The sequence below is a fragment of the Notothenia coriiceps genome, unplaced genomic scaffold (assembly GCF_000735185.1).
Source record: "Notothenia coriiceps isolate Sejong01 unplaced genomic scaffold, NC01 NC01_scaffold00019000, whole genome shotgun sequence".
In the NCBI taxonomy this organism is placed as follows: domain Eukaryota; kingdom Metazoa; phylum Chordata; class Actinopteri; order Perciformes; family Nototheniidae; genus Notothenia; species Notothenia coriiceps.
Window position 1 is genome coordinate 318,053 of NW_011351701.1, and position 23,264 is coordinate 341,316.

General features: G+C 40.8%; 3 protein-coding genes across 3 annotated transcripts in view; 2 read left to right on the forward strand and 1 right to left on the reverse strand.

Moving 5' to 3' along the window:
* skib (v-ski avian sarcoma viral oncogene homolog b) overlaps nucleotides 1–7,379 on the forward strand; it is a 33,605-nt gene extending 26,226 nt beyond the window's left edge. Inside the window, exons 2-7 of the mRNA XM_010778212.1 lie at nucleotides 3,291–3,404; nucleotides 3,640–3,743; nucleotides 3,855–4,084; nucleotides 4,552–4,826; nucleotides 4,922–5,152; nucleotides 5,268–7,379. Coding sequence (XP_010776514.1) covers nucleotides 3,291–3,404; nucleotides 3,640–3,743; nucleotides 3,855–4,084; nucleotides 4,552–4,826; nucleotides 4,922–5,152; nucleotides 5,268–5,489 — 1,176 coding nt within the window. The 3' untranslated portion in view covers nucleotides 5,490–7,379. The remainder of the gene's footprint in view (nucleotides 1–3,290; nucleotides 3,405–3,639; nucleotides 3,744–3,854; nucleotides 4,085–4,551; nucleotides 4,827–4,921; nucleotides 5,153–5,267) is intronic.
* Nucleotides 7,380–10,155: 2,776 nt separating this feature from the next.
* plch2b (phospholipase C, eta 2b) lies at nucleotides 10,156–17,467 on the forward strand. Its single transcript, XM_010778214.1, has 20 exons — nucleotides 10,156–10,302; nucleotides 10,613–10,856; nucleotides 11,033–11,162; nucleotides 12,029–12,199; nucleotides 12,535–12,628; nucleotides 12,746–12,949; nucleotides 13,068–13,188; nucleotides 13,274–13,445; nucleotides 13,554–13,673; nucleotides 14,027–14,110; nucleotides 14,208–14,299; nucleotides 14,393–14,481; nucleotides 14,589–14,774; nucleotides 14,882–14,989; nucleotides 15,074–15,198; nucleotides 15,307–15,391; nucleotides 15,476–15,622; nucleotides 15,764–15,843; nucleotides 15,930–17,037; nucleotides 17,182–17,467. The coding sequence occupies exons 1-20, from the start codon at nucleotides 10,167–10,169 to the stop codon at nucleotides 17,196–17,198; spliced, it is 3,513 nt and encodes a 1,170-aa protein (XP_010776516.1). The 5' UTR covers nucleotides 10,156–10,166; the 3' UTR covers nucleotides 17,199–17,467.
* grik6 (glutamate receptor, ionotropic, kainate 6) lies at nucleotides 17,314–21,868 on the reverse strand. Its single transcript, XM_010778213.1, has 10 exons — nucleotides 21,758–21,868; nucleotides 21,538–21,623; nucleotides 20,224–20,255; nucleotides 19,958–20,137; nucleotides 19,523–19,746; nucleotides 19,249–19,346; nucleotides 18,926–19,143; nucleotides 18,627–18,846; nucleotides 18,283–18,527; nucleotides 17,314–17,892 (listed from the first exon to the last, which is right to left on the reverse strand). Exons 2-10 carry the CDS (start codon nucleotides 21,620–21,622, stop codon nucleotides 17,788–17,790), a joined length of 1,407 nt encoding a protein of 468 aa, XP_010776515.1. The 5' UTR covers nucleotide 21,623; nucleotides 21,758–21,868; the 3' UTR covers nucleotides 17,314–17,787.
* Between the last annotated feature and the right edge of the window lie 1,396 nt (nucleotides 21,869–23,264).

Consider the following 23,264-nt stretch of genomic DNA (forward strand, 5'->3'; position numbering starts at 1 on the left):
GGGGGGTTCACAACAACACATGGTAGAGTTTTGGATTTAGGGCCCCCTTCAATCAGTATTCTCTGTGGTGTTGTAGCGAAATTCACTCTCAGTTCAACAACAAATGGCAGCCCTAGTTTGGTCCTAGATTAACTGCACCAGGGTTCAATAAACAAATAGTGTTGATTAGCTCCATGTTCAAGTGAAAAAACAGCACAATCCCCATCACGCTCCAGTTAGCACAATATTGACAAATTATTCTTCAAGCAGGTCAAACGCTCGTTGACATTGATATGTTTCCGATGTGTTGTGTTTCTCAGTGATTATCTGCCATGCCAGCATGAAAATAGCTGGGGCTTATCCCGGTATTACCATGCTATTATATGGCACTAATTAAAAAATAAAGCAGGTCTACTCTTGCCCAGCTGCTATTAGACCCTGTTTAGCCTACAGGTTTGCTTTGAAACACTCCCTCATTACAGCGCCTCAAAGAAATATCATACAATAGCGAGTTGAAAAGGGCAATGCTTGAATGGAGTCTTAAAGGAGAGGCTGTACTTGGCCTTCAAGTATACATTCCTTCAGCTCAGTGCTTCCTCTGTGGTCCCGCTCCCCTGGCCCACCCCCCTCCTACTCAAGACTCTGTTCCCACAGGGGACTGGGCCAAAGCAAACTCCTCAGAGGAAGTCTCCCTCTCTTAGCAGTGAGAGAGGGATGTCCTATCATCTGGCTCAGTGGGTCCTGCTAGGCAGTAGGATGTGCGCAGAGGGTGTTATGACTCCGTGGCCATGCTATGTCTATGATGTGGTGGTGAGTTAAGCTCGTGCGACTGCTCTCCTGTGAGGTCAGTGTCAGATTTAGCCAGCAGGTCCCCAGTGGTGTCTGGGAGTGTCTGTTTTCTGACTCTATTATGTCTAGCACTCCTAGTCTTCCTGGAGCTGTAAACCTCAGGGTAGAAATAGTACCAGACAGGCAGACATCCTTTTGTCGGGAAAACAACAGTCATGCCAGTAATTACAGAGTCTGATTACACCAGGGCAGCAGTTCTTAGAAAACCACCGGCCTTGAGTCAGGCAGGTGAGTGGACGCTCCCTGCTGAGCGGGATGCAGGCAGCTGGAGGTCTGGGTTAAAAGAATTAACCTACAGAAGCAAAACCAAACACTAGGCTGTTTTTGTGTGTGTGTGTGTGTGTGTGTGTGTGTGTGTGTGTGTGTGTGTGTGTGTGTGTGTGTGTGTGTGTGTGTGTGTTTGCGTGTGGTTACAGGTTAGACTGGAAGAGAGATTTGTGAGACAAGGAGACTAGAGGGGAGTATCCAGACAAACATGTCATGTGTATGTCATGAAACAGACACCTGTATGAAGTAACACTAGAAAAAAGAGATCAGTCATCAGATTGTGGATTTTTTTTTTTTTTTTTTGGGGGTGGGGTTAATTGGTAACAGTTTACTTTAACATAAGGCTTTTAAAAGCAGTCAATATGTTCAGACGAGAAACTAAAAATGTAAAAAAATGTTTTGGTAGAAGTTATTTTTATTATTATTGTATTTTACACATTTTTGTTATATTTTGCTTTATATTTTCTTCTCTTGTTTAATTGACACATTTGGATCTTAAAGTATTACTATTTATATGTCAACACTCGGAGACTAGCGAACACTTTTTTGGAAGCTAATATGTATTCAACATTTTTTTTAAGTATATGAAGTTTTATTTTATTTGATCTAGGATTATGAAATGAAGAGCAGTGATTTTATAATTTGTTTAAAAAGTACCAAACAAAAGTGAAACCAATTGATCACTATTTCCTAGATCTCAAGGCAAAGTGCTTGTTTTATCCGTTTAACTAAGATAATACATTTCAGATTTCATGTTGCTTGATAAATGACCTACACTATTATTTAAAATGATTAATAAAACTCTTGTAGAAACTATTTTACTTATTTTGTTGCAGCGCTACAGACAATTTGGCTATCTGTAGTTCAGGTATACAGTGCCAGACCTCCACCCTTGAACACACTGTACTAGACACACACACTCCCACACACACATACTGTATGCATGTCAACACCCACCAACCACCCACCTCCCCACACGCCCCAACTCCCACTCATTCTCATAGCTGCCTGCACACACACACACACTCACGCAGCGGCTGGCATTGTGTAGCAAAGCTGTGAGACGTGAATCATTACCGGCCGGGCTTCTCGCTTAATGCTAAATGAGGTTTGTCATTAATTTCCATCTTGAGGTGATTACAGTGGAGCAGCGATAAAGGTTTCACAACTACTCGCAACCCCGCAGGAGTGTTTTCCATTGAGGATTTTGAATGTAGACAGAGTAATCATTTGTCTTGAATCGCACAGGCAGACGAGGACATGGGAGTGTTTGCCATTCCTGGAGGCAGAATGTCATAGTAGTGAGTAAGAGAGTAGCAGGCAGGTCTGTGCTGGCCTCCGCGCCTGCATAGGTAAACATATCCTCTGTCTGACAAGTGCAGACTTGAGAGCTGAGAGCTGAGGAGAAGCTATCTCAACACGGGGCTGTAGCTTGCCACACACACAGACCCTACAATATATACAATCAGGGTCTCTGGAGGTTCTGTATTTTGTAGCACTTAACAAGGCAGATGCTTCCCTCCCCGGGTTTTCTAAGCATAGTTTCGCTGGAACATTTCATGCCTCTGCGGCCCTCCCTGAACTCTCTCTGAACACTTCAACTCAATCGTCTGTCAGATCTGAGTGCAATTACTTTAATTTGTCTCCCTCTCTGTCTCCCTCTGTTTCTATATTGCAATATTTCTGTGGTTCGGGCAGTCGATCTGCTCCACCTGATGGCGCCTCTTCTGCCTGGCAGGGAGCAATGTAGCCCTACTGGCTGCCAGCCAGACCAGCTTGAGTGTCTGCTCAGCTCAAAGCCCTGCTCCCACTCACACACACACACACACACACACACACACACACACACACACACACACACACACACACACTCACACAATCATGTAGACATGCCAAGCTCAAGACTGAACGCTTACACAGACACATCTTCTATCCCCCTTGTCTCTCTGTGACTTCTTCTCTGTTGGTTGGATTTTCTTGCTTTCTGTGAGGCTCTGCTCTTGGCTGTAAAAAGTCACTCCATGTTCTGACAAATCTGTGTGCTGCCTATGAATAATGCCATTAACAGTCATACAGTAGCATTTTTAGAAGTCGTGGGCTCCTGAAATATCCACTGTACTCCATGATGTAATATGTGCACTTTATCTCTGTAAGGATCACGATGATTAACCGTCTAATCTCTTTCCTCTCCCCAGTCTCCAAGCCCGGCCCCAGCCAAGAGGTCCAAATTTGACGAATCACAATCTCCGTCAGCTGACAAAGACAGGAAACCCGACTGGCTACAATCGCTGTCAAAGTCTGCACACAAGGTTTGTATGCGCACATTGCTAGTGTGAAAACCGGATTTGCCGCAAAGGTCAAAGGGGGGACTTATAAGCCGTTGTCTTTTTGAATCATCACATTATCACCTATGTATGGCCTCTCAACATTCAGCCTTGTTAAATGAAAAGGGGCCTTTGAGTGTGTTCCCCACAGATTACTTTATATTCTAGTGGTAGTTTATTGTGAGTTTATTCAAGTTTGTTGCTTGGCTTGTTGTTACAGGATCTGAAACAGGTCCAAATGAAACAGAGGCCCTCCGCTTTCCGCCCCTGGTCTCCCAAAGCAGCAGAAAAAGAAAAGCCGGCCACTAAGAAGGAGGTGGATAGGTGAGTCATCTGATGAAAGCTGTGGTAGTTTTAGTTTTAAAGAGACAATAATTGTTAATATCAAGCTCACAATCATGGAAATCTTTATATTGATCTTCATTGTCTACACAGGTCCTACTCAAAGACTCACGAGACTTTGACAGCGGCTCCCCTGGCCCCTCCAGTCAATCCCAGGGACAGCCACACTCCTAGCAGGGGGTCAGCAGTCATTTCCAGGCCACCACAGGAGATGCATAATGGAGACGCACAACCTGAAGTAAAACCGCCTCCCTCCAGTCCTGCCAACCAACAGGAGGACATGGACACAGACGGAGAGATCGATGTGGACAACTGTGATGACCGTGAGTTGGAATAGTCAGAAGAAACAGAAAACTTGACAAATGACAAGATGTATACAGTTGATATTATACACAGGTTTTACAGTTACAACTGGTTTTACACAGTGAGCCCCACTGGACAGGAGGTCAGGGTGATTCCTTTACAACTCCGCCCCCTGGTGTTTAGTGGAAGAAATACAGGGAAAATATAAGTTGCATGCTAATGTTGCTGTTATTAGCCAAAAAAACAAACACCAACATTCTACTTTTCCATGTTTTAAAACTGAGATCTAGCTAATAACTAAGTAGCTAGTACTTTCCACCTTTTTTTAATTACAATCAAAATACATGAATACAAAGTTATGTATCCACACATTGAGTTGACTTGAAACACATTAACACATCAAGTTTGCAATTAAGTGTGAAAATAGTAAACACAACCATATTCTTGGTATGGTCTTCTTATTAATGTAAAACTATGTTTCTCTTAGGTCCAGTGCCGACTTCCTTCCTGGCTGCTCCCCCGTCATCCTGCAGCAGTGTGTCTCAGACTCTGACCCCTCAGAGCGTCCCTCCACCTCAGGACGCACCCGGCTGGCAGTCGGAGATGGTTTGTCCAGAGATGGACACCCTGAGACAGATGCTGTACGGAGGCACAGACAGCAAAGAGGCCCGGGAAAAACTCCTGCAGGAGATTATCAAGATAAGAGTGAAGCAGGAGGAGAAGCTGGCAGTTGCTTTGCAAGCGAAACGAAGCCTTCAGCAGGTATGACATCCTGTTCCTGTGAAATACTATGTGGCAGGAATGAGAGTCATCTCTTTGTTGTAAACATGAAATGATTCTGATGTCTTTGTTACCAGGAATTGGAGTTTGTGAGGGTGGCAAAGAAAGGCCGTCTTCGTGAGGCCATCGAAGCCAAGAGAAACCTAAGAAAGGAGATCGAACGCCTTCGCGTGGATTGGGAGAGGAAGATGAGGGATGCGGAGGAGTCTAGTGGGCGGCTGAAAAGAGAGCTGGAGAGGGAGAGACAGCTGCGAGTGTGTGACAAAGGCTGCGAGGCTGAACGTCTCCGGGTCAAGTACTCCACTCAGGTGAGATGTCTGCAACATAATCAACACAACCACCTGTATATACTCTGTTGATTTGTGATTTTCTTTATCCCTTTGCATCATTTGTATACTGACTTCCATCTGTTGTTTTGTGCAGATCGAAGAGTTGCATGTGCAGCTCCAGCAGGCAGAAGCTGACCGTGAGCAGCTGAGACGAGAGCTTCAGCAGGAGAGAGAAGCTCGGCAGAACCTGGAGAGTGTTGTTAAAGACCTGCAAACCCAGCAGGCCCTGCAGGCCGACAGCAGCCCTCGTGCAGAGCCCATGGACGCAAACACAGACGCACACAGACAGACCACACAACCCACCAACGGATCTTAAAGTTGCACATTCAAAACTGGAGAAAGAGACTCAATAACAAAGGAGCATGGTAAAGGACTTTGTTGCACCTCCTGTTAGGGAAAAGAGAACTCAACAAACTGCAAAGTTTTGGAGAGGAAAAATCAGTCATATATAATATGGTATGATACAAATCAATATTATTATGACAATATACGAATTTTATGAAATGAACTGGAAAGTAGCATGATGTCTGAGCATGTTGTAGAGCGTGAAATTAAGAAAGACTTCTTCAGTGATGACCACATCTCTCCAGTGACGTCAGAGACACATGACGCTGTCCAAGGATTTTATTTTGGTATAAGCTATTCTATGATGTGCAAATATAGCCACATAACACTACTTGAATATGAAGGGAAGAAACATGTTGAGTGGATGATGAAACTCTTGGTGCCACAAAATATTGGTACACTCAAAGGTGTCATTGCAGACCACTGGAAACAAGAGACACCAGTTTACCACTATTTACTTTTAATATCGGCTTGCTTTTTATAACTGTGTAGAGGATGTACTTTTTAAGAAATAATGCTTGCGCAGCACTGTTATTCCACAGGCAAGAAAAAACATCCATATACAAACATGTACGCATGTATACCGGCTTGTCTACCTTTTGTATTTTATAAACCTGAAGTATTGGAGGTTACGTGGGCTGCCTTCAGGTCCACCACTGTTTTATGCTTAGATATTTTATGGAAGTGTTACTTTTTAATATTATAATGCAACTTTATTTGTTGTTTGAGCGTTGTTTTCCAGTTTTTGCAACCAAACCATGTGATAAATAGTAAATATTCTTGCCCACCTTAGTGCAGATAGGTCAACAAATGCCCTCCTAAAAGAAAGAAAAAAGCCTTCAAGAGACGTCTGTTTTCGTTGACACGCGGTACTTCTGATTTTCTATTGAGTATTGTAAAATAATTTATATTCTATAATAATAATTTGCTGCCTATCAACAGAAAGCATTAATTTTTAGTCACTGGTTTTAGGGCTCTTAAATCAACAAATGCTGTTTATATGAACAACATTTCTACATATTATACGAAAATATGGATATATATTTTTTTACTTTAAGAAAAGGAATTGCACTTTTTAAATAAAAGAACCTTGCATTGAGCATTGTACTCCCTGTTACATTTTTAAACACGAGTTAAGAAACTTTGAATTCAAACACACTTTCCCTCAGTTTCCTCTGATGTAAATACAATGATATTGTAAATAAGATATTTGTCGGTATGTTTGCTTGCTCCAGACTTAAATTGATTATGAATATTATTTTTTGCTCTTACTTGAAACCAAAAAGAGACTATATTTGGATTTTAAAAACTGCAATTGTGTTATTGTATCCCTGAGCATCATTGCAATCACAGGGCATTCAGCAGAATGAATGGACCTGTTGGTTTGAACAAGGAGAAGGAAACCATCAAAGGTCATAAACCTATCAGTAGTTTTTATAGGTTTGACACAGCAACAGATTATTATAATTTGTCCCTTGATTTTGTTTATTTGAAAAGATCTTTATTATCTGATGAATTATAGAGTATATATTACACTACAGACCAAAAACTGAAAAATGGATTTGAAATATCTGCACCTCCAGCTCCCTCGACAGATAGACCAGAAGCGACACTTTCTATCGGTTTCATCCATAGGTGCTCTCGTGTATTTTAGACAAGAAACACTTTTATGTCTTATCATTACTTATGATACCCTCGCTCAGTATTTGTTGGGTACAGTGTAATAGCAATATCCATTTTGTTAGCTGATGCTGTTGTAGTTTTGGTTTGGATGTGGGGTTTCACTTGCCTCTTGTTTAAATGTTTTCTTTTCCTTTGGAAAACTTGTATAATACCCATTAAAATCTAAATCAATCCTAAATCGTTCTGAGAAGTGTTTTTGTTTGTGCCTGCGATGGAAACTGTTACAGTGCATGTTTGTGTCTCGCAACTTGGAATGCCGAAATGTATTACAGACATTCAGCGGGTTAAGAAAGGTTAAGGTTGGGTAATTGACAGAAATCACTCCAGCCTGTTTCCTCAGTTTCACAGACCGTCTCAAGTCAGAGGATGGTTAGCTCACATCCCAGCCATCTCTTTACCAGATCACTCCTGAATTTGTTCATGAATATCTTCATATAAACCAGAAGACAGACTTAAATACAATGAAAAGAGATGTATCGTACTAATATGATATATATGATATGAAAGCTATTGAAGAAAAAGACTTTCCATAAAAAACAGCATGATTTGGGTCACCAGCTGGCGGCCCAAGTGTTGGGACTCAGTTTCCGTGCGGAGGACACAGGTTCAAGTCCAACCTGGCCCCATTTACGCATGTCCTTCCCTCTGTCTCTCCCTTTCAACACTGTCACTCTTCAATAAAGGCTAAACTGGCCAAGAAAAAAAGAAACAGCATCATTTTGTAATATTTACAATGTTTGTATGAAATAGAGGAATCACTTAAATGCAATACATAGAGTTGAGTCTTACTTGTCAAGTGAATAATAATATCTGACCACTATTTGAAGTTAGTGTTTCACATGACATGAAAGCTATTAAAACACTGAAATGATCTTCTTTTGAAATATCTTTATAAATAAATCAATAGCACATAAGTAAGAAAAAGGCTTGCCACATATCACACATTTATTGTGTCATTTTCCCTGATATGGGCAGGTTAGAATGGAGTTATTGAAAATAACATTGATCTTGTATCTTCCAATTGGTAATTTATTGATGGTCCCTAAATAAAATCCGGTTTTATCAGTTATCACAAGAGAAAACTAGTTTTTGTTATCCTGAAATTACAGCATTAAAAAATAATTGCAAGCATGTCATACTTTTGCCTGATTTATTTTGCCAATTTTCACGATGAGTTTGTACAGCAAAAAGCTTGAAATCAAAAATGTGTGTGTCTTTTTATACATTGCATTGTATGTCACACATTTCCTCTAGGGGGGATCATTGCACACAATTGAAGGGTGGATAATTTAGTGCTAAAATCATCCCTAAATCATTATTTTGTATATCCTGAAAACCACCTATTGAATCAAATTCAATGTATTTACTATTTAATGATAAGGACTGCCATTGTTGTAGTTAAATGAATATTACCAGTCTTTCTGTCCCACTCTCTTTCTTCAGAGGCTTACTGGTTGCGTGAAAATCCCTGCATGAAAGCAACGCACAAGCCTTAGCCTACTCCAGGATTACAGCTTGAGGAAGATTTAGTCACTGACACATGTTGCACACTCTTTCTCTGCGAACCTCCTCTGACTGCAAAAAATAAACACAGAAGAACATATGGCTGCTACACCGGATCAATGGTCATTTCATGACGAGGAATGAACCTTCAGGGTGGGAATATTGTTCCCTGGTCCCATATGGGAAGATTTAAACAGGAAGACATGGATATGCTGCGTGAGAGAAGCTGTGCTATAAACGAACTTCCCTGAGGAGTCCAGCAGAGTGAGGTGAGTTAATGGGACAGGAGAGTTGGACTGAAATGTACAGCTCAGGGATGAACAGCACCCCAGCGATGGCTCCTCTGTCTCCAGGGCCGAGTGGCACCCCACCACGCTCGCCTCTGTCACCCAAGAAGAGCACCTTTCAGTCTTTGGGGTCTCTGACATCAGGAGTTATGCCCCCTTCGCTTATTAAGGGCTCCTCTTATCAGGCAAGAAAGGCCTCGATTGCCTTGAACTCATCCAACCCGTCTATAATGACCTCTTCGAAACTCTGGCAGAAAGCGTCCATCTCCAGATTGGCAGAGGAGTTTTTCTGGATTGGTGGCAGTGTGGTGGCACAGCCAACATGGAGACTGGGTCAGATGGGTAAGACTGGCAAATTAGTCATCATGAATATTGATCTTCAAACGCAAAAGTACTGCAGAAAAGGTTGTTAAGTAGCATTTTAAAATATTTTGTTCACACAATATATGATATTTTAAACATTTTGAACTTTAACCCTGATATTTTAATACAATTTTCCTTTAAATGAGTGCATGTCTCAACATAACAGAGTAGGCCAGGGAAGCCTGTGAGCATATGGACGGTAGACAATCCTTTGGGATTAGCCTAACTGAAGTACCAGTTTGCGTCACATGCATCTGAGCTTCAGATTACAAACAAAGGTTGCCTGCTCTCAGCACACACAAAAAACACCCCACTTTCCCATTGGCCTGAGCATTACAAGATAATTAATTGCTTGATCTGAGATGTTATTTCAGTAGATGCACTTTGTACCCCTAGCATTAAAAAGTTCCAAGAAAATATCAGCTGTAGTTAGTATAACATACTTTGATTCACAGTGAGGGCCTTCATAGATTATTTTTTTTGCCAAAGATAATTTTACGGTGGTGGATCTTTTCCCTTATTTTCCCTTTTATCATGAACACATACAGCTACTTAAATCCCTGTATGACGCAACCTATAATCTCATAAACAAGTGCTTGATGATAAACCTCTGCTTGTCTCCACTGCTACCTTGTTTGTTATGAAGCCTCCGTGCAAACAATCACAATAATTCTCTCAGCAAAATGTTTAAATAATACATTTTATCATAGTATTACTGATTGAACGTGATGATCCGTGTGGATTTCAGTCAAGCTCAACTAATAGACGATACATAATGTGTCTCCATGTGCGTCCTTGTAGTGGAGAGATGTATGTGCACTATGCAGATCGGCACTCAGATGACCAAAATGAAGGGGAAGAAGAAAGGACTTGTCCGATTCTTTTACCTAGACGAACACAAGTCCTGCATCCGGTGGAGGCCCTCCAGGAAACATGACAAGGCTAAAAGTGAGTCATGAACAAACTGAGTTTCAATATTTATTTGGGCGGGGCTGAACATATACAGTACAGCTGCTGTCTTGAGTGGGTTTGGTGTTTGGATTTAGACCTACAGATACAATTATTGAAAGTGTATCACATGGCATGAAAACATATGTTCTTCTCTAAACTTCTGTTTTAGCATATTTCGCCTATGTTTTTCTTTGGTTATATGATGATGTTCTTAGCAACCAGTTTCTTGTATTTCTACCAGGAAGCTCGGAGATGTTGATGTTTAGTTGATTGACCCCCAAGACATTTATTTTATCGTCTGTTTCAGTAACTATCGATTCCATCCATGAAGTATGTGAGGGGAAAAAGTCAGAGATGTTCAGGCGATACGCAGACAATCGCTTCGACCCAAACTACTGCTTTAGTATTTACTACGGGGAGCGAGTGAAGTCCCTGGACTTGGTCTCCAACAACGCAGAGGAGGCCCGCACCTGGATCACCGGGCTCAAATACCTCATGGCTGGCATCAGTGATGAGGACAGTTTTACGAGGAGGCAACGCACCCGTGATCAATATCCTTTTTCCAGTTTCTCATGCACATGTTTAGTTTTTAAATTATTAATTATTACAAATACATCACTACTTGTCTAGACTACCATAGAGGTAAACACAGCCACTTGTAGAAGAACAGCAGACATAAACTGAACAAATCATGGCTTTGTTATGTTCTCCTTAAGTGCATCCTCACATGGTTACAGCAGACTTTCTCTGAGGCTGACAAAAACGGTGATGGCACCTTGAGCATTGGAGAGGTTCACCAGCTGCTCCACAAACTCAATGTGAATTTACCCAAGGAGAAAGTCAGGCAGATGTTTCAAGTAAGACAAAGGTTGATTATGCAAACTTACATACTGTATATCTACTGAGCATGACCCAAAGTCAAAGCGACCTCTGTAGCCTACTTTTATGTCTTCAGAATGCATATTGCATAACTGGAAATATAGCTTTTTTCAATTGTGGCTACATGGCTACACAGATGACTACTACAGACTACAGATACTATAGATGTCTGTACATAATGTAGTGTAAATCCATCTGATACCTGTTTAGGTATTTCAGTCTGGACCAAAGTATAAAATAAAAAAATAGGTTTTTGGATGGCAAATAAATTGCATCCAACAGAAAATGCTTTCAAACATAACTTAAACCCAGACAGCATCTGCAAGACAGGACCGTAAAGCAATTATTTTTTTATGTACTCTTTTCCTGGGCAGACACACTTTCTGAATGTACAAACTGGCTACAGAAAGTAAAACCGGAAAGTAAAGTGGTAGAAGGTTTTTGATGTTTCCCTAAGAAGCGTATTCTTTTGTGATCTTCACATGATTTTATAGTCGATGTAAGATACAAGGATGGTGATAAAACCAGCAAACAAATATGTAATTACAGTATTTTGGCATGAAATTGCAAGAGAGTGCCACAGGAAAGCCATATGGCCTCCGCTGAACAGATGGCTTTAGTTTCACTGCAGTATTGCTTTAGTTCAGTAGCTCTCTGTCCTCTCCTCCTGATAATGATGATAATCTCTGTGAAAGAGCTCCATCATGTTTGATGGGGAGAGAGATACATATATCCTTCAGATGGGTCTACAGTGGTACATGTTTTCTTTGGCAGGGTTGTTATCTGAAATCACAAAATGTGAGTTATTTCTTGCTCATAAAATACTTTTTGTCGTTATCTGTAGGAAGCAGACACAGACGAGAACCAGGGCTCTCTGGGCTTTGAAGAATTCTGTGCGTTTTACAAGATGATTTCCACTCGCAGAGACCTCTACCTGATAATGATCTCCTACAGCAATCAGAAAGAAGTCCTGGATCTTCACGACCTTGCACGCTTTCTGGAAAACGAACAGAAGGTATACCAACAACATTTGTGTTATCATGTAAAGTAGTTCAACTCTACTTGACAGTTACACATTCATGGTTTTCCTCTAAAGCCATTCAATGTATTTTTGGTGTGAAGTTACATTCCGTATTGTAGTGTTCATTGTTGGATACAAATGTTTGATTCCAAAATAATATATTAAAAGCTAACATGGCAAAAAAAATATTATCTGTAAGGATTGATACATAATAACTCAAATGAACTATTATAGAACACTTCCTACTTCACAAAACATGTATTTAACATACGTGTAAAATGTCAGATGAGGTAAGCCAAAAATAACATTTGTTGATGTTTTATTTGCAGATGCGAGGTTTGCCCAAAGAGTATCTAGTCGACATAGTAACCCAATTTGAGCCATGTCCTGAGAACTTGCAGCGAACAGTGCTGGGTATTGATGGTATGGGGAAATTGTTTATTACAACTATATAACAATGCATCAGTAATTTCACATTTGTCAATTAAACCTGACATGCAATGAACAAACAAATAATACACTGAATCTCCCTTTCTTTAGGTTTTACTAACTTCATGAGGAGTCCGGCAGGTGATATCTTCAACCCTGAGCACAATCAGGTGAACCAGGACATGACGCAGCCGCTGACCAACTACTTCATTGCCACTTCACACAACACGTACCTGACAGGAGACCAGCTGCTCTCTCAGTCTCGAGTGGAAATGTACGCCTATGTTCTGCAGGCAGGCTGTCGCTGTGTGGAGGGTAAGAGCCTAAAAACAGAACTGCAGCTCTCTTAGCTGTTATTTTAGGACATTACAGACAATGTGACTCACTCATCCTTCATTATTTCTTCTTCTCTTATTTATTTCTCCCTTTGCAGTGGACTGCTGGGACGGGCCTGACGGGGAGCCCATTATTCATCACGGCTACACTTTGACATCCAAGATTCCATTTAAAGAAGTCATTGAGACAATTAACAAATATGCCTTCACAAAATCACCGTAAGTGGGGTACTGATTTTTGCTATCTTTCACAATAAACAGCATTTTTCATGTTGGTTCAGGTGTCATCACCTCGCCCCTCCAGGTACCCAGTGATCTTGTCCATAGAGAATCACTGCACTGTGCCTCAGCAAAAAAAGATGGCTGAGTATCTGAAGGAGGTGCTGCAGGACAAACTGGATCTGTCCGGTGTCAATGTTCATGAATGCAAGAGGCTGCCTTCCCCTGAGATTCTTAAAGGGAAGGTTTTGGTCAAGGTAAGTTGTTTTTGCAACATCTGCAGCCAAATACTGCTCAGGAGTATTAAACAAAGCACACCAACAAAACTGACTGGTAATATTAATTAATTCATTGATGTTTTCCAGGGTAAAAAGCTGCCAGCAAACCTAGATCCTAGTGCAGAGGAGGGCGATGTGTCGGATGAAGACACTGGTGATGAGGAAGAGGAGGAGGAAGAAGATGGCGATGATGATGATAATTCACAGGCAAAAATTGATTGATGGATGGATGGATGACAGACAGACGGACGGACAGACGGATAGACAGACAGACACAGACAGACAGAGAGAGACAGACACAGACAGACAGAGACAGACAGACACAGACAGACACAGACAGACAGACAGACAGACAGACAGACAGACAGACAGACAGACAGATTGACAGACAGACACACAGACACACAGACACACAGACAGACAGGCAGACACAGACAGACAGACAGAGACAGACAGAAACAGACAGAGACAGACAGACAGACAGACAGACAGACAGACAGACAGACAGACAGACTGATTGATTGATTTGTGAAATAATGTATTATGTTTGACTGTTTTAGGACGGTAGTATCGTTAATCCTACCAATCAAAGAAAAAAGAAAAGACGATTTGACAAATCGATCATAGCGAGCTTCAAACGAAAGGTCAGCCGCTTGCTTATTCTCTAAAAAAAATTTTAAATGGCTCATTCTACAATTTCCCAGCTACTACAGATACTGCAAATAAAGTTTATTTTTTCAGAGGAAAAAAAGGTTACGAGTGAAAAACAAGACAATATCTGGTGGCGAGTCAGACCACAGCAAGGAGAAGGCACAAATAGTTTACCATCCCAAGTAAGACTGGTCATAGAATTAAGCACTTTTAGTCATTTCCTTTTCTTAGTATTGTGAGTTACACTTACTGTATGTCTATATCTCTACTTTCAGAAAGAGGAAAACAATGAGGTTGTCCCGACATCTGTCTGACCTGGTCAAGTATACAAAATCGGTCCGTGTGCATGACATAGAAACACAAGGTAAAGGGTCTTAAAAAATGTGAACATCAACACATACATACAAATCTTACAGTCAATAAAATATTCACGCAATAAATGTTTGATGTTGTGTTTATTCTATCTGCTAGCATTTGAAAACAGTTGGCAGGTATCATCCCTCAACGAGACTGTTATGAACCAGATCTTACAGCTGAAAGCAGCCGAGTTGGTCCGCTTCAACCAACGCCAACTTATAAGAGTCTACCCGTCCAACTACAGAGTGGACTCAAGCAACTTCAACCCACAACTGTACTGGAACGCAGGATGCCATATGGGTAAGACGGTCACAGAGACTGCAATGATGCCTACTTTAAAGTTACAGTGAGAGGTTGTATTAAGTCCTGCAGCAGTTTTTCATTTGTTTTCATGTATTTTATTTTAGTTGCACTGAATTATCAAACAGAGGGCCGGATGCTTGATCTGAACCGAGCCAAGTTCTCAAGCAATGGGAACTGTGGATATATTCTAAGGCCAAAGGTCATGTGTAAAGGTATGTGCATATACAGATTGCCTAAAGGGAAAGACAACTGTCTTTGTGGGGTAGTTAATTGAGTTTTTTTTTAAATGTTCTCAGGTGCCTTTAACCCCATGTTAGAAAGTCCCCTACAAGGAACCAGAAAGATTCAGTTAGTGCTGAAGATCATCAGCGGACAGCAGATTCCTAAACCCAAAGACTCCATGTTTGGGGACAGAGGAGAGGTGAACATGCTGCTCTTAAGAATATCTATTAAGACAATTGGACAAACCATTAAAAAATATATTTCTCATCACTAAAATGCTCTTTTACTCATGTTTCTCCTCTTGCAGATTATTGATCCCTTTGTTGAGGTTGAGATAGTTGGTATAAATGTGGATTGTTCCAAGCAGCAGACCAAGGTGGTGGATGATAATGGTAAGTCTTATCTCATTATTTCATAAACAACCATCGTCCCAACAGTTTTTCTATTTGTGTGACAACTGTTTAACTGTCATTCAGGTTTTAATCCAATGTGGGAGGAGACCCTTGTCTATAACGTCAAAATGCCGCAGATCGCTCTGGTGCGTTTCCATGTGTGGGATCATAATCCTCTTGGACGAGAATTCATCGGGCAGAGAACTGTTGCTCTCAGAAGCTTGATGCCAGGTAGATTACTTGATGGTATATCTGATATGCAGACTTTTGCGATGCGACAAACAATACCACGCTGCAATCAAGTAAATTAACCATTCCAATAAAATAAAATAAATGTGGCTTAACGTAAAAAATGTAATGTAAAATCTGCAGGTTATCGGCATGTGTACCTGGAGGGGATGGCGGAGTCATCCATCTTTGTTCATGTCGCTGTCAATGACATGTCATTAAAGGTAAGGTTATCTTAATTAAGTCAAATCAAATGTAATCTTTATCTGAAAACTCTGTCTTTAAACTTTTGGTGTCCTTTATGACACAGATGAAACCCGGAAATGCGGTGCATGCGGCCAGAAAACACATCCAAAAAGCAGCTCAGAAGCATATGAAGGGTCCTCAAAAGCAGCCTTCTCTAGACTCCTCTGTCCAGTCCTCAGAAGACGGACGTGGTCTGTTCTTCCGCAAGGATCTGGATACCATTTCCCAGGACAGCAGGAATGGAGAAATATTTCCTCTGTTACAAGGCCCAACAGCCAAGACTGCAATCCTAAAAGGGGCCATGAGTGAGCCATTGAGGCGGGCGCACCGAGTTAAAATTCATGAACCATCGGGGACACGGAGGGGAATCTTCAGCCGGATGTCCTCCACTGACTCCTACCACACGGGGGCTGCTCCCTGTGCAAAAGAGGACAGCTTTGACCTTGAGACCTTACCCCAGGCTTCCTGCGAGGTTCCTGACGGCCAAAACTCAATTCAAGAAGAATGGGAGAATGAACTTGCTGAACCGCCAGAGTCACACTGTGCTGAGCAGGAGACAGTTCAGAGGCTTGAGCCAAAGCATCCTGAACAGTTTGAAGAATTACCAACAGGACCACACCCAGACAAGTTCATTGCTATTAAACCTGAGCAACCAACAGACACTCAAAGTCAGCCTGATACACTCTCTCTGCCTCGGCCTCAGCCTCTGCCTAGACACATGCGACAGCATCTGCTTCAGCCTGAAGAAAAATCCTCTCAACTCATCGCTCCACCGTCCCCTGCCAGGATGAGACGGACCTTAGAGGCTCCAGCCACACCTGGACAGTTTACACCAATACGAACAAAGGCCCGTTCACGCAGTTGCCCTCGAAAATCAACTGCATCTCCTCAGACACCTATGGTAAACCGCAGGCCTGCTGACCCCTGGCAGAACCAAGGAGCACAAAACTACAGCAGCTACAGCAGCCAGGTGAGGCCGATCCCCAACGGCCTCCTCCTGTCTGACAGCACATCCAGCGGCAGTGGCGGTAGCACAGACAGCCTGGAGTTTCTTCCGTCCTGTGTGCCAGCTGGGGCAGAGTCACGTGAAGGCACCCTGCAGAGGGAGATGAAGGCCCTTTTTGACCAGAAGATGAGGGAGATTGGCTGTAAATCCCCAATTTTTCTAAATGGTGAGTAAGAAATGATGTGTCATAGTCTATATATACACTCTATGGTCATAGTAAGTAAATCAAAAAGAATTGCAGATACAAATTTGGTTGAATGTATTAATCATGCATTTATTTTTTTCCTGTTTTTTTTCCCCTTTACGTTAGAACAAGCTGAGATTTGACTGGTCCTTCAGAAGACAATGAAGAGAGTAACAATACAACCACAAACGGTTGTTCGAAGAAATAATTGAGATTTTCTTTATAGATCAGTAGGAAAATACCACGAAATGTACACAATTGGATATATTTTTTTATTGTTATAGGCCCGCTGTAATGTTTACAATTAACACAGTTTGTATGCATGAAATAGTTTTTTTAAATACATTGTTGAATCATCTGACGCCATTGCCAACTGTACAAAACAGCATAAAGGACTCATATAAAAGTAACAGTAAACTAATCACACTAGCAATATTTGTTAGTCCTATTGTTAACACTGATCACTGATTGTTTTTATCATATAAAATCTGTCTTTTTTATTGAAATGTTAGTAGTACTATTTTAAAATCAATAAATTGCTTATTTTAATAAAATGTGAGTCCTGTTATTTTATATGTAGATGTAAAAAAAAATTTTTCTGATGAATCTGATGTATATTCAAGCAAGGGAGTTCAAGACCTACATTTAAGTTAACACTTCTGTCAAATATTTAAGAAAATGCTCAGCTATCAAAGCTAAAAGTAACTATTGTCAGATTTCCTAAGAATAAAACTATGCTTTTTCTTTATCTATGACAACATTTTCTTGGGGTTTGTTCGCATTACTTGTCCTCAAGCGCAGAGTCAGTTCTTCAGTCAGCACGGTGCAGCAGGATTTCTGTAGGATCGACAAATAAACAGAGACAATAGGTAAACAAATAATTCATCAATATGTTGTTTAATTTAATGACAATCGTTTTTTAGATGAGATAGATTTATTCAGACAAATGAGAGTCTGCATTTTCTTGTTGATGTGCTGATATGAAAACCAATTGGTTAATGCTTGTATCTGTATCATATGTGTTGTTTTCAAATGGTTAAGTTAACGCTGCAGACCTACAGGCTTATGAAACCGTTCAAACCCCCTTTTGGATAAATTTATGTACACACTGTTGAGCAAAGAACAAGGCTGTTTGGTCTAGTTTCTGAAAGGTTAGGAAGTTTTGTTGGTGGATGTTTTTTTTCTCGCCTAACGGAAGTAATGTGATTTGAATGCACTTGCACTCACTCTCTGCTCAGCTGCACTTCTGCGGCTCTTGGAGGTGAGCTCCAGGACAGCCAGCAGTGCTCCCAGCCCCAGGCCCAGGGAAAGAACCAGAAACATCCCCTTGAGGCTGTGCGGCTGCACAGCTGACGACTTGGCCTTGTCTGCGATGCAGCTGCTGGCCCACCACTTGCTCCGCAGGTAAGCCAGCTCCCCTTCCTCGCTCAGCTGTAGGATTGCCACACTGAGGTTCTTTATGATGGGTGAGCCTTGAGGAAATGTATAGGTTTATTGTTAATTATACAATTTTAATGATTAATTCTTTCAAATGTCATTTTCTATTAGTTTTATAATATGCTTAAGCTCACCAAGGCTGGCAGCAATGCTGTATCCTCTCATTCCAACCACTTCATGAGCTCTGACCAGCTCACAGTGACGTGCTACTGCCAAGTCCAAAGAAACAGACTCTCCAATAAAGGCAAAGTTTCCTTCTCTTGCACGCCAGACCCCTTCGTCCATAGACGAGACAAAACTCTTGGTTCTCTCCATGTGTTCAAAGATTCTGCGGTACACTGGATTGTTTGAATTCTGCATGAATGAAAAAAATGAATAAGAGAAACAGCAGAGAAACAGGGGATTCATCAATAATCCAATGTCTGTAGTCTACCTTGAAGAAGGCAAGGGTGGAGGAGCCACCCAGACAACCATACTCGATCGTGTCCTGATTGGCCAAGTCTTCAAACCCTTTCACTGAGAGGTGAGTGGATTCAGAGGTCTTAGTGGAGCTGAGGTTAGAGAAATAACATGCCAGGAGGACGATGGTGAATAACCACCAGCTGCAGCAGATGACACGTCCTGAAAGAGCTTTGGGGTGAGGGCCAGCACCTGACAAAAACATTTGAAAGCAAGGAGGGATATAATTTTATAGAACATAAACAATAAGTACATATATTGTTGTCCATCTCAATTTGGGGGGATACAATGTGTCACCTTGTAGAGTCAGAGCTCCAGCTGTGTACCACAGGCTGTGGAGGAGGCTGAATCTGTTCTTCTCACTCTGAGGCTGACTCCACTCACATGGGCTGAGTCTGCATTTGAATAAAAATATTACTTATTAATACGATCGCACTCAAAGGAATTCCACTGCCAGCAGAAATGTGAAAATATCCACAGACAAGATATTCAAATCCACATCACATCAATACAAATCCACTAATAAATCATTAATATCACTGTTTCAATAGATTATACTTGCATCACTAACCTGGCAGCTAAAAAGATGCAAGCAGCGGTCCCGAGGTAGGCGATGAGTATGCCGACCCAGGTCTTGGCTGTAAAGGGAGACAGGAAATCAAAGAGGGCCGTTCCCTCTGAGATATCCTTCCTCAGAAGGATGCTGATTCCTGTCTGCATGAACGGTTTGGTCATCCCCACCGCTTTCTCCCGGGCTGCAGTGAGCGTCAGCGGAGCAATAGCGAGGTCGGCCTCCTGTAGAGAACGCATAAATACTTACTGTTAATTTATAGAAACTGCTTAAGAGATTTTAATGCACCAGCAAACCCTGCTGATAAAGTTCACAAATTCACTGATTTTGAATGTATCCGTTGTGAGTCACAGACACCAGCTGGGGTCATTCTAAATCCAGCAGAGAGGACGGCTGCCCTTTGACCTTTCCAAATGTCAGTGTTGATGCACTCACCCCTCTCACCACCTCTCCAATCATCCCATTCCAGTTCCCGCTCTCATCCTGTCTGCCGTATGCAGAATCCTTCACCAGGTGCACCTTGTACTTGAGGCCCAGTTTCTTGGCTACTTCAGAGAGCAGGTCCATGCAAAAGCCTTCCAGTTGTGAGCCTTTGGACACTGCATATGGTTCTTGCTATAAAAAAAAATACATCGAAAGACAATCAGTGACGTGTTGCATCTTAAATAGTTTACATTTAATGGAGGTTAAAATAAAAATACCTTTATGGTTGTAATTCTCAGCTCTGATTGCACTGGTGTCGAGGGTGAAAAGTAAGAAACATGTCAGTACAAAAACTCTTACACATAAGCATGTTAATCTTTTCTATGAAAGCTTGGAAATGAGACAAGATATGAGGGGGAATAAACCTATTGGTTCTCAATATAGGGGTCCTAAGAGAAATCTGAGGAGTCACAAGATGAGTAAAGGGATAAGAAAGAAAAAAGTATTTACCTCTTCAGGCATCCTTTAAATCAAGATGGAAAAAAGTGACCCTTTGATTGAATTTCAAACTTTGATGGGGTCACAATTACATGCTGTTCCAATTTAAGGGGGTCATATGCGAGAAAGCATGGGAACCATTGGAATAAATACTGTAGATACATATTGTTAACTGGAAAGGTTGATCACAGCTAAATATGGAAAGATCAGAGGTCTCTTTTGTGCATTGGCCATCTTTAGACTTGACTGTAACATGCAGAGATGTCTGAAATTAACATTGGGTGACCATGTTTTGACCTTCTTGTCACAACTGTTTTCCGGTATCCTAGAGATCTGGCCTCTCTCCTCTTTTGAAAACGGTTTGAACACCACAATCTGTTTAGAGCATTGTTTTAATTCAAGGATTCTCAATGCCATGGCACTGTGAGATGGGAGGGAAGTCAAAGAGTATCAAAAGCCCTCGATTCAGGCCAAGGCCTCGGGGATCCATCGCCACAGGGTGATCCTGACAACCATCAGATCCTCCTTTTCAAAAGATGACACGTATACAAGCTCTTCAAGACTTTTTGGCCACTCAGAAACACAAGGCCTTTGTTTGCTCCATAGAGTTAATTTATTACCGTTTTTTGTGAGAGTGACAACTGGCTCGCTTCCCTTTCTGTTTTTCAAGAAGAGTTGGACAGGATGTGTTGCTACACTTTGATATTGATCCAAGCTGGCTGTTTATGTATTTATGTCTCCTCAAGCCTGAGAAATTTCTACCAAATCCAGCAGTGAAAACATGAGGAATTTGGCAGAGGGTAAAAAGAAAGCTGTCACCACACTGAATAACAAATGTAGTGACCGGGTCAAACTTTGAAATATTGGTGAAAAGGGACAAACCTAAGTTTTCTAATGTTGTCACTACGTTTTCTAATGTTGTCAATCCAGCCAACTTGTATAACCAAAAGCCCATTTAGTCACTTTCAACATGGTTCAAGGTTAAAAACGTATTTGTTTTATCTTACAAGCCGTGTTAAATCTTTTGATTTGGTGTATCATAATTATTTCTGCCTAAGTAAAACCAGTGGTAAAAAATAAATAAAGTTCCTTACCTGCAGTGCACACTCCCATGTCCAGGAAAAACCCAACAGACAATACACAGAAGCCAAACAGCATCCTGATTCTCTTGATTTGCATCCTAGAAGATATAAAAGAAAAATAGTGGTTGGTTCACAACCTTTCTTGATAAAAATGCAAAGATGTGACTTAAATCAAGACACCAAATAGTGCTACCAACAATCATTAAGGAGAGAATACGATGGATGTTAGTACCTGAGATGAGTCCAAGATGTGGCTTCTGAATTGGGACGTCAGACTTCAAACCGACCTGGGCGATCTCGACTCTGATGCAGTGTGATCTGAAGTTTTTCAGACCCAAATGTGTTATGGAAACAGCCAGCAAAGTTTTTGTGGGTGGAGAAATAGGAAGGATTTTGAAGGGGTGGGAAGAAGCAGCAGGAGGTGCACACAAACAGCTCCCACTGTGGATCATCATGTGGGTTTAATACTTAATATGACCTTGAAGAATCATTTTATAATATGAATAAAATGATCATGTTGTAACAGTAACATTACAATTGTATTTCAGTAAAAATTAATATCACACGTTTTATAATGTCTATTGCATGTTAACAAAGTTGAATAATCATGGCTCCTGAATATCAGTTGTCATGCTTTGTGTTTTGTTCAGGAAAAAGTTCATTCTTTAGAACTGTTACTGACATTAAATACGTATGAATAACTAATTAAGATTAAATGTATAAATATATATATAACCATTTCTTTGGAGGTGTTGTGCAAGTTTGGAATGAGAAGGTTAACAAGCTTTACCTCTTTAAAAAGCAAAGAATTCGATCACAGAATTGACTGAAAGGCCGATTACTTTGTGAGGCCATGGAGGTTTCTCAAAATCTTGCAAAATGTAGAGAGAAAATAAATATTGAGTTCACATATTCGTGCAGAAACCAAATAAAACATATATGTGCTGTAGCTGGAAGACGGCCTTGAAAGGTGTTAGAGGCTTAGCAACATTTTGAAAGAGTACTAATCTTTTATCATGGAATGGACCTACCAACCGGTTTAAATTAAGGAAGCCAGGAATTGTATTTTGTGTAGCTTCGAAATCAATAATAGTAATAATAATAATAGATTTTATTGATATAGGCGCCAATTTTGCAACAGTCCCTCTTGTCACACTCACTCACGACACGTGTTTTAATTTCCTGAAATTAATTTACAGAATGTGTTTATCTACAGAATTAGTTGGTTAATGTTTTTTGGAGTTGGTTATGGTTTTATAGAATTATATCGCTCCTGTGGTGAAACTTGACCTGAATTAGGATATATTTATTAATTTAACTGTTCGGCAATGTTTCATCTTATTTACATAATGGTCTAAATAGATCTTCACATAGAGCTACAATATCCATAGGTCAAGACCAATGAACAGAAGAAAAAAAACATAGAAATCAAGTGCACTGATTATGAATACGGTGTGATTCAGGTGTGAAGCTCTCAAAAAACATGAAAGGGGACACGGATTTTGATTATTTGTTAACTGCTTTATACAAGGAATGTACAGGCACTTTGCTTACATAGTTAACTAGATGAATACATTATTATCATGTAAAATAAGCTAGTATTTTCGTATTTTATATAGTTTATTTTTGTATTTTATGTGGTCATCACTTCGATATTGGATTGTTTAAATTACTATGTATCCCGAGAGATAGCAGGTGTATATCAGGTAGGCCTACCTATGGGAAATTAAGACCAGGAT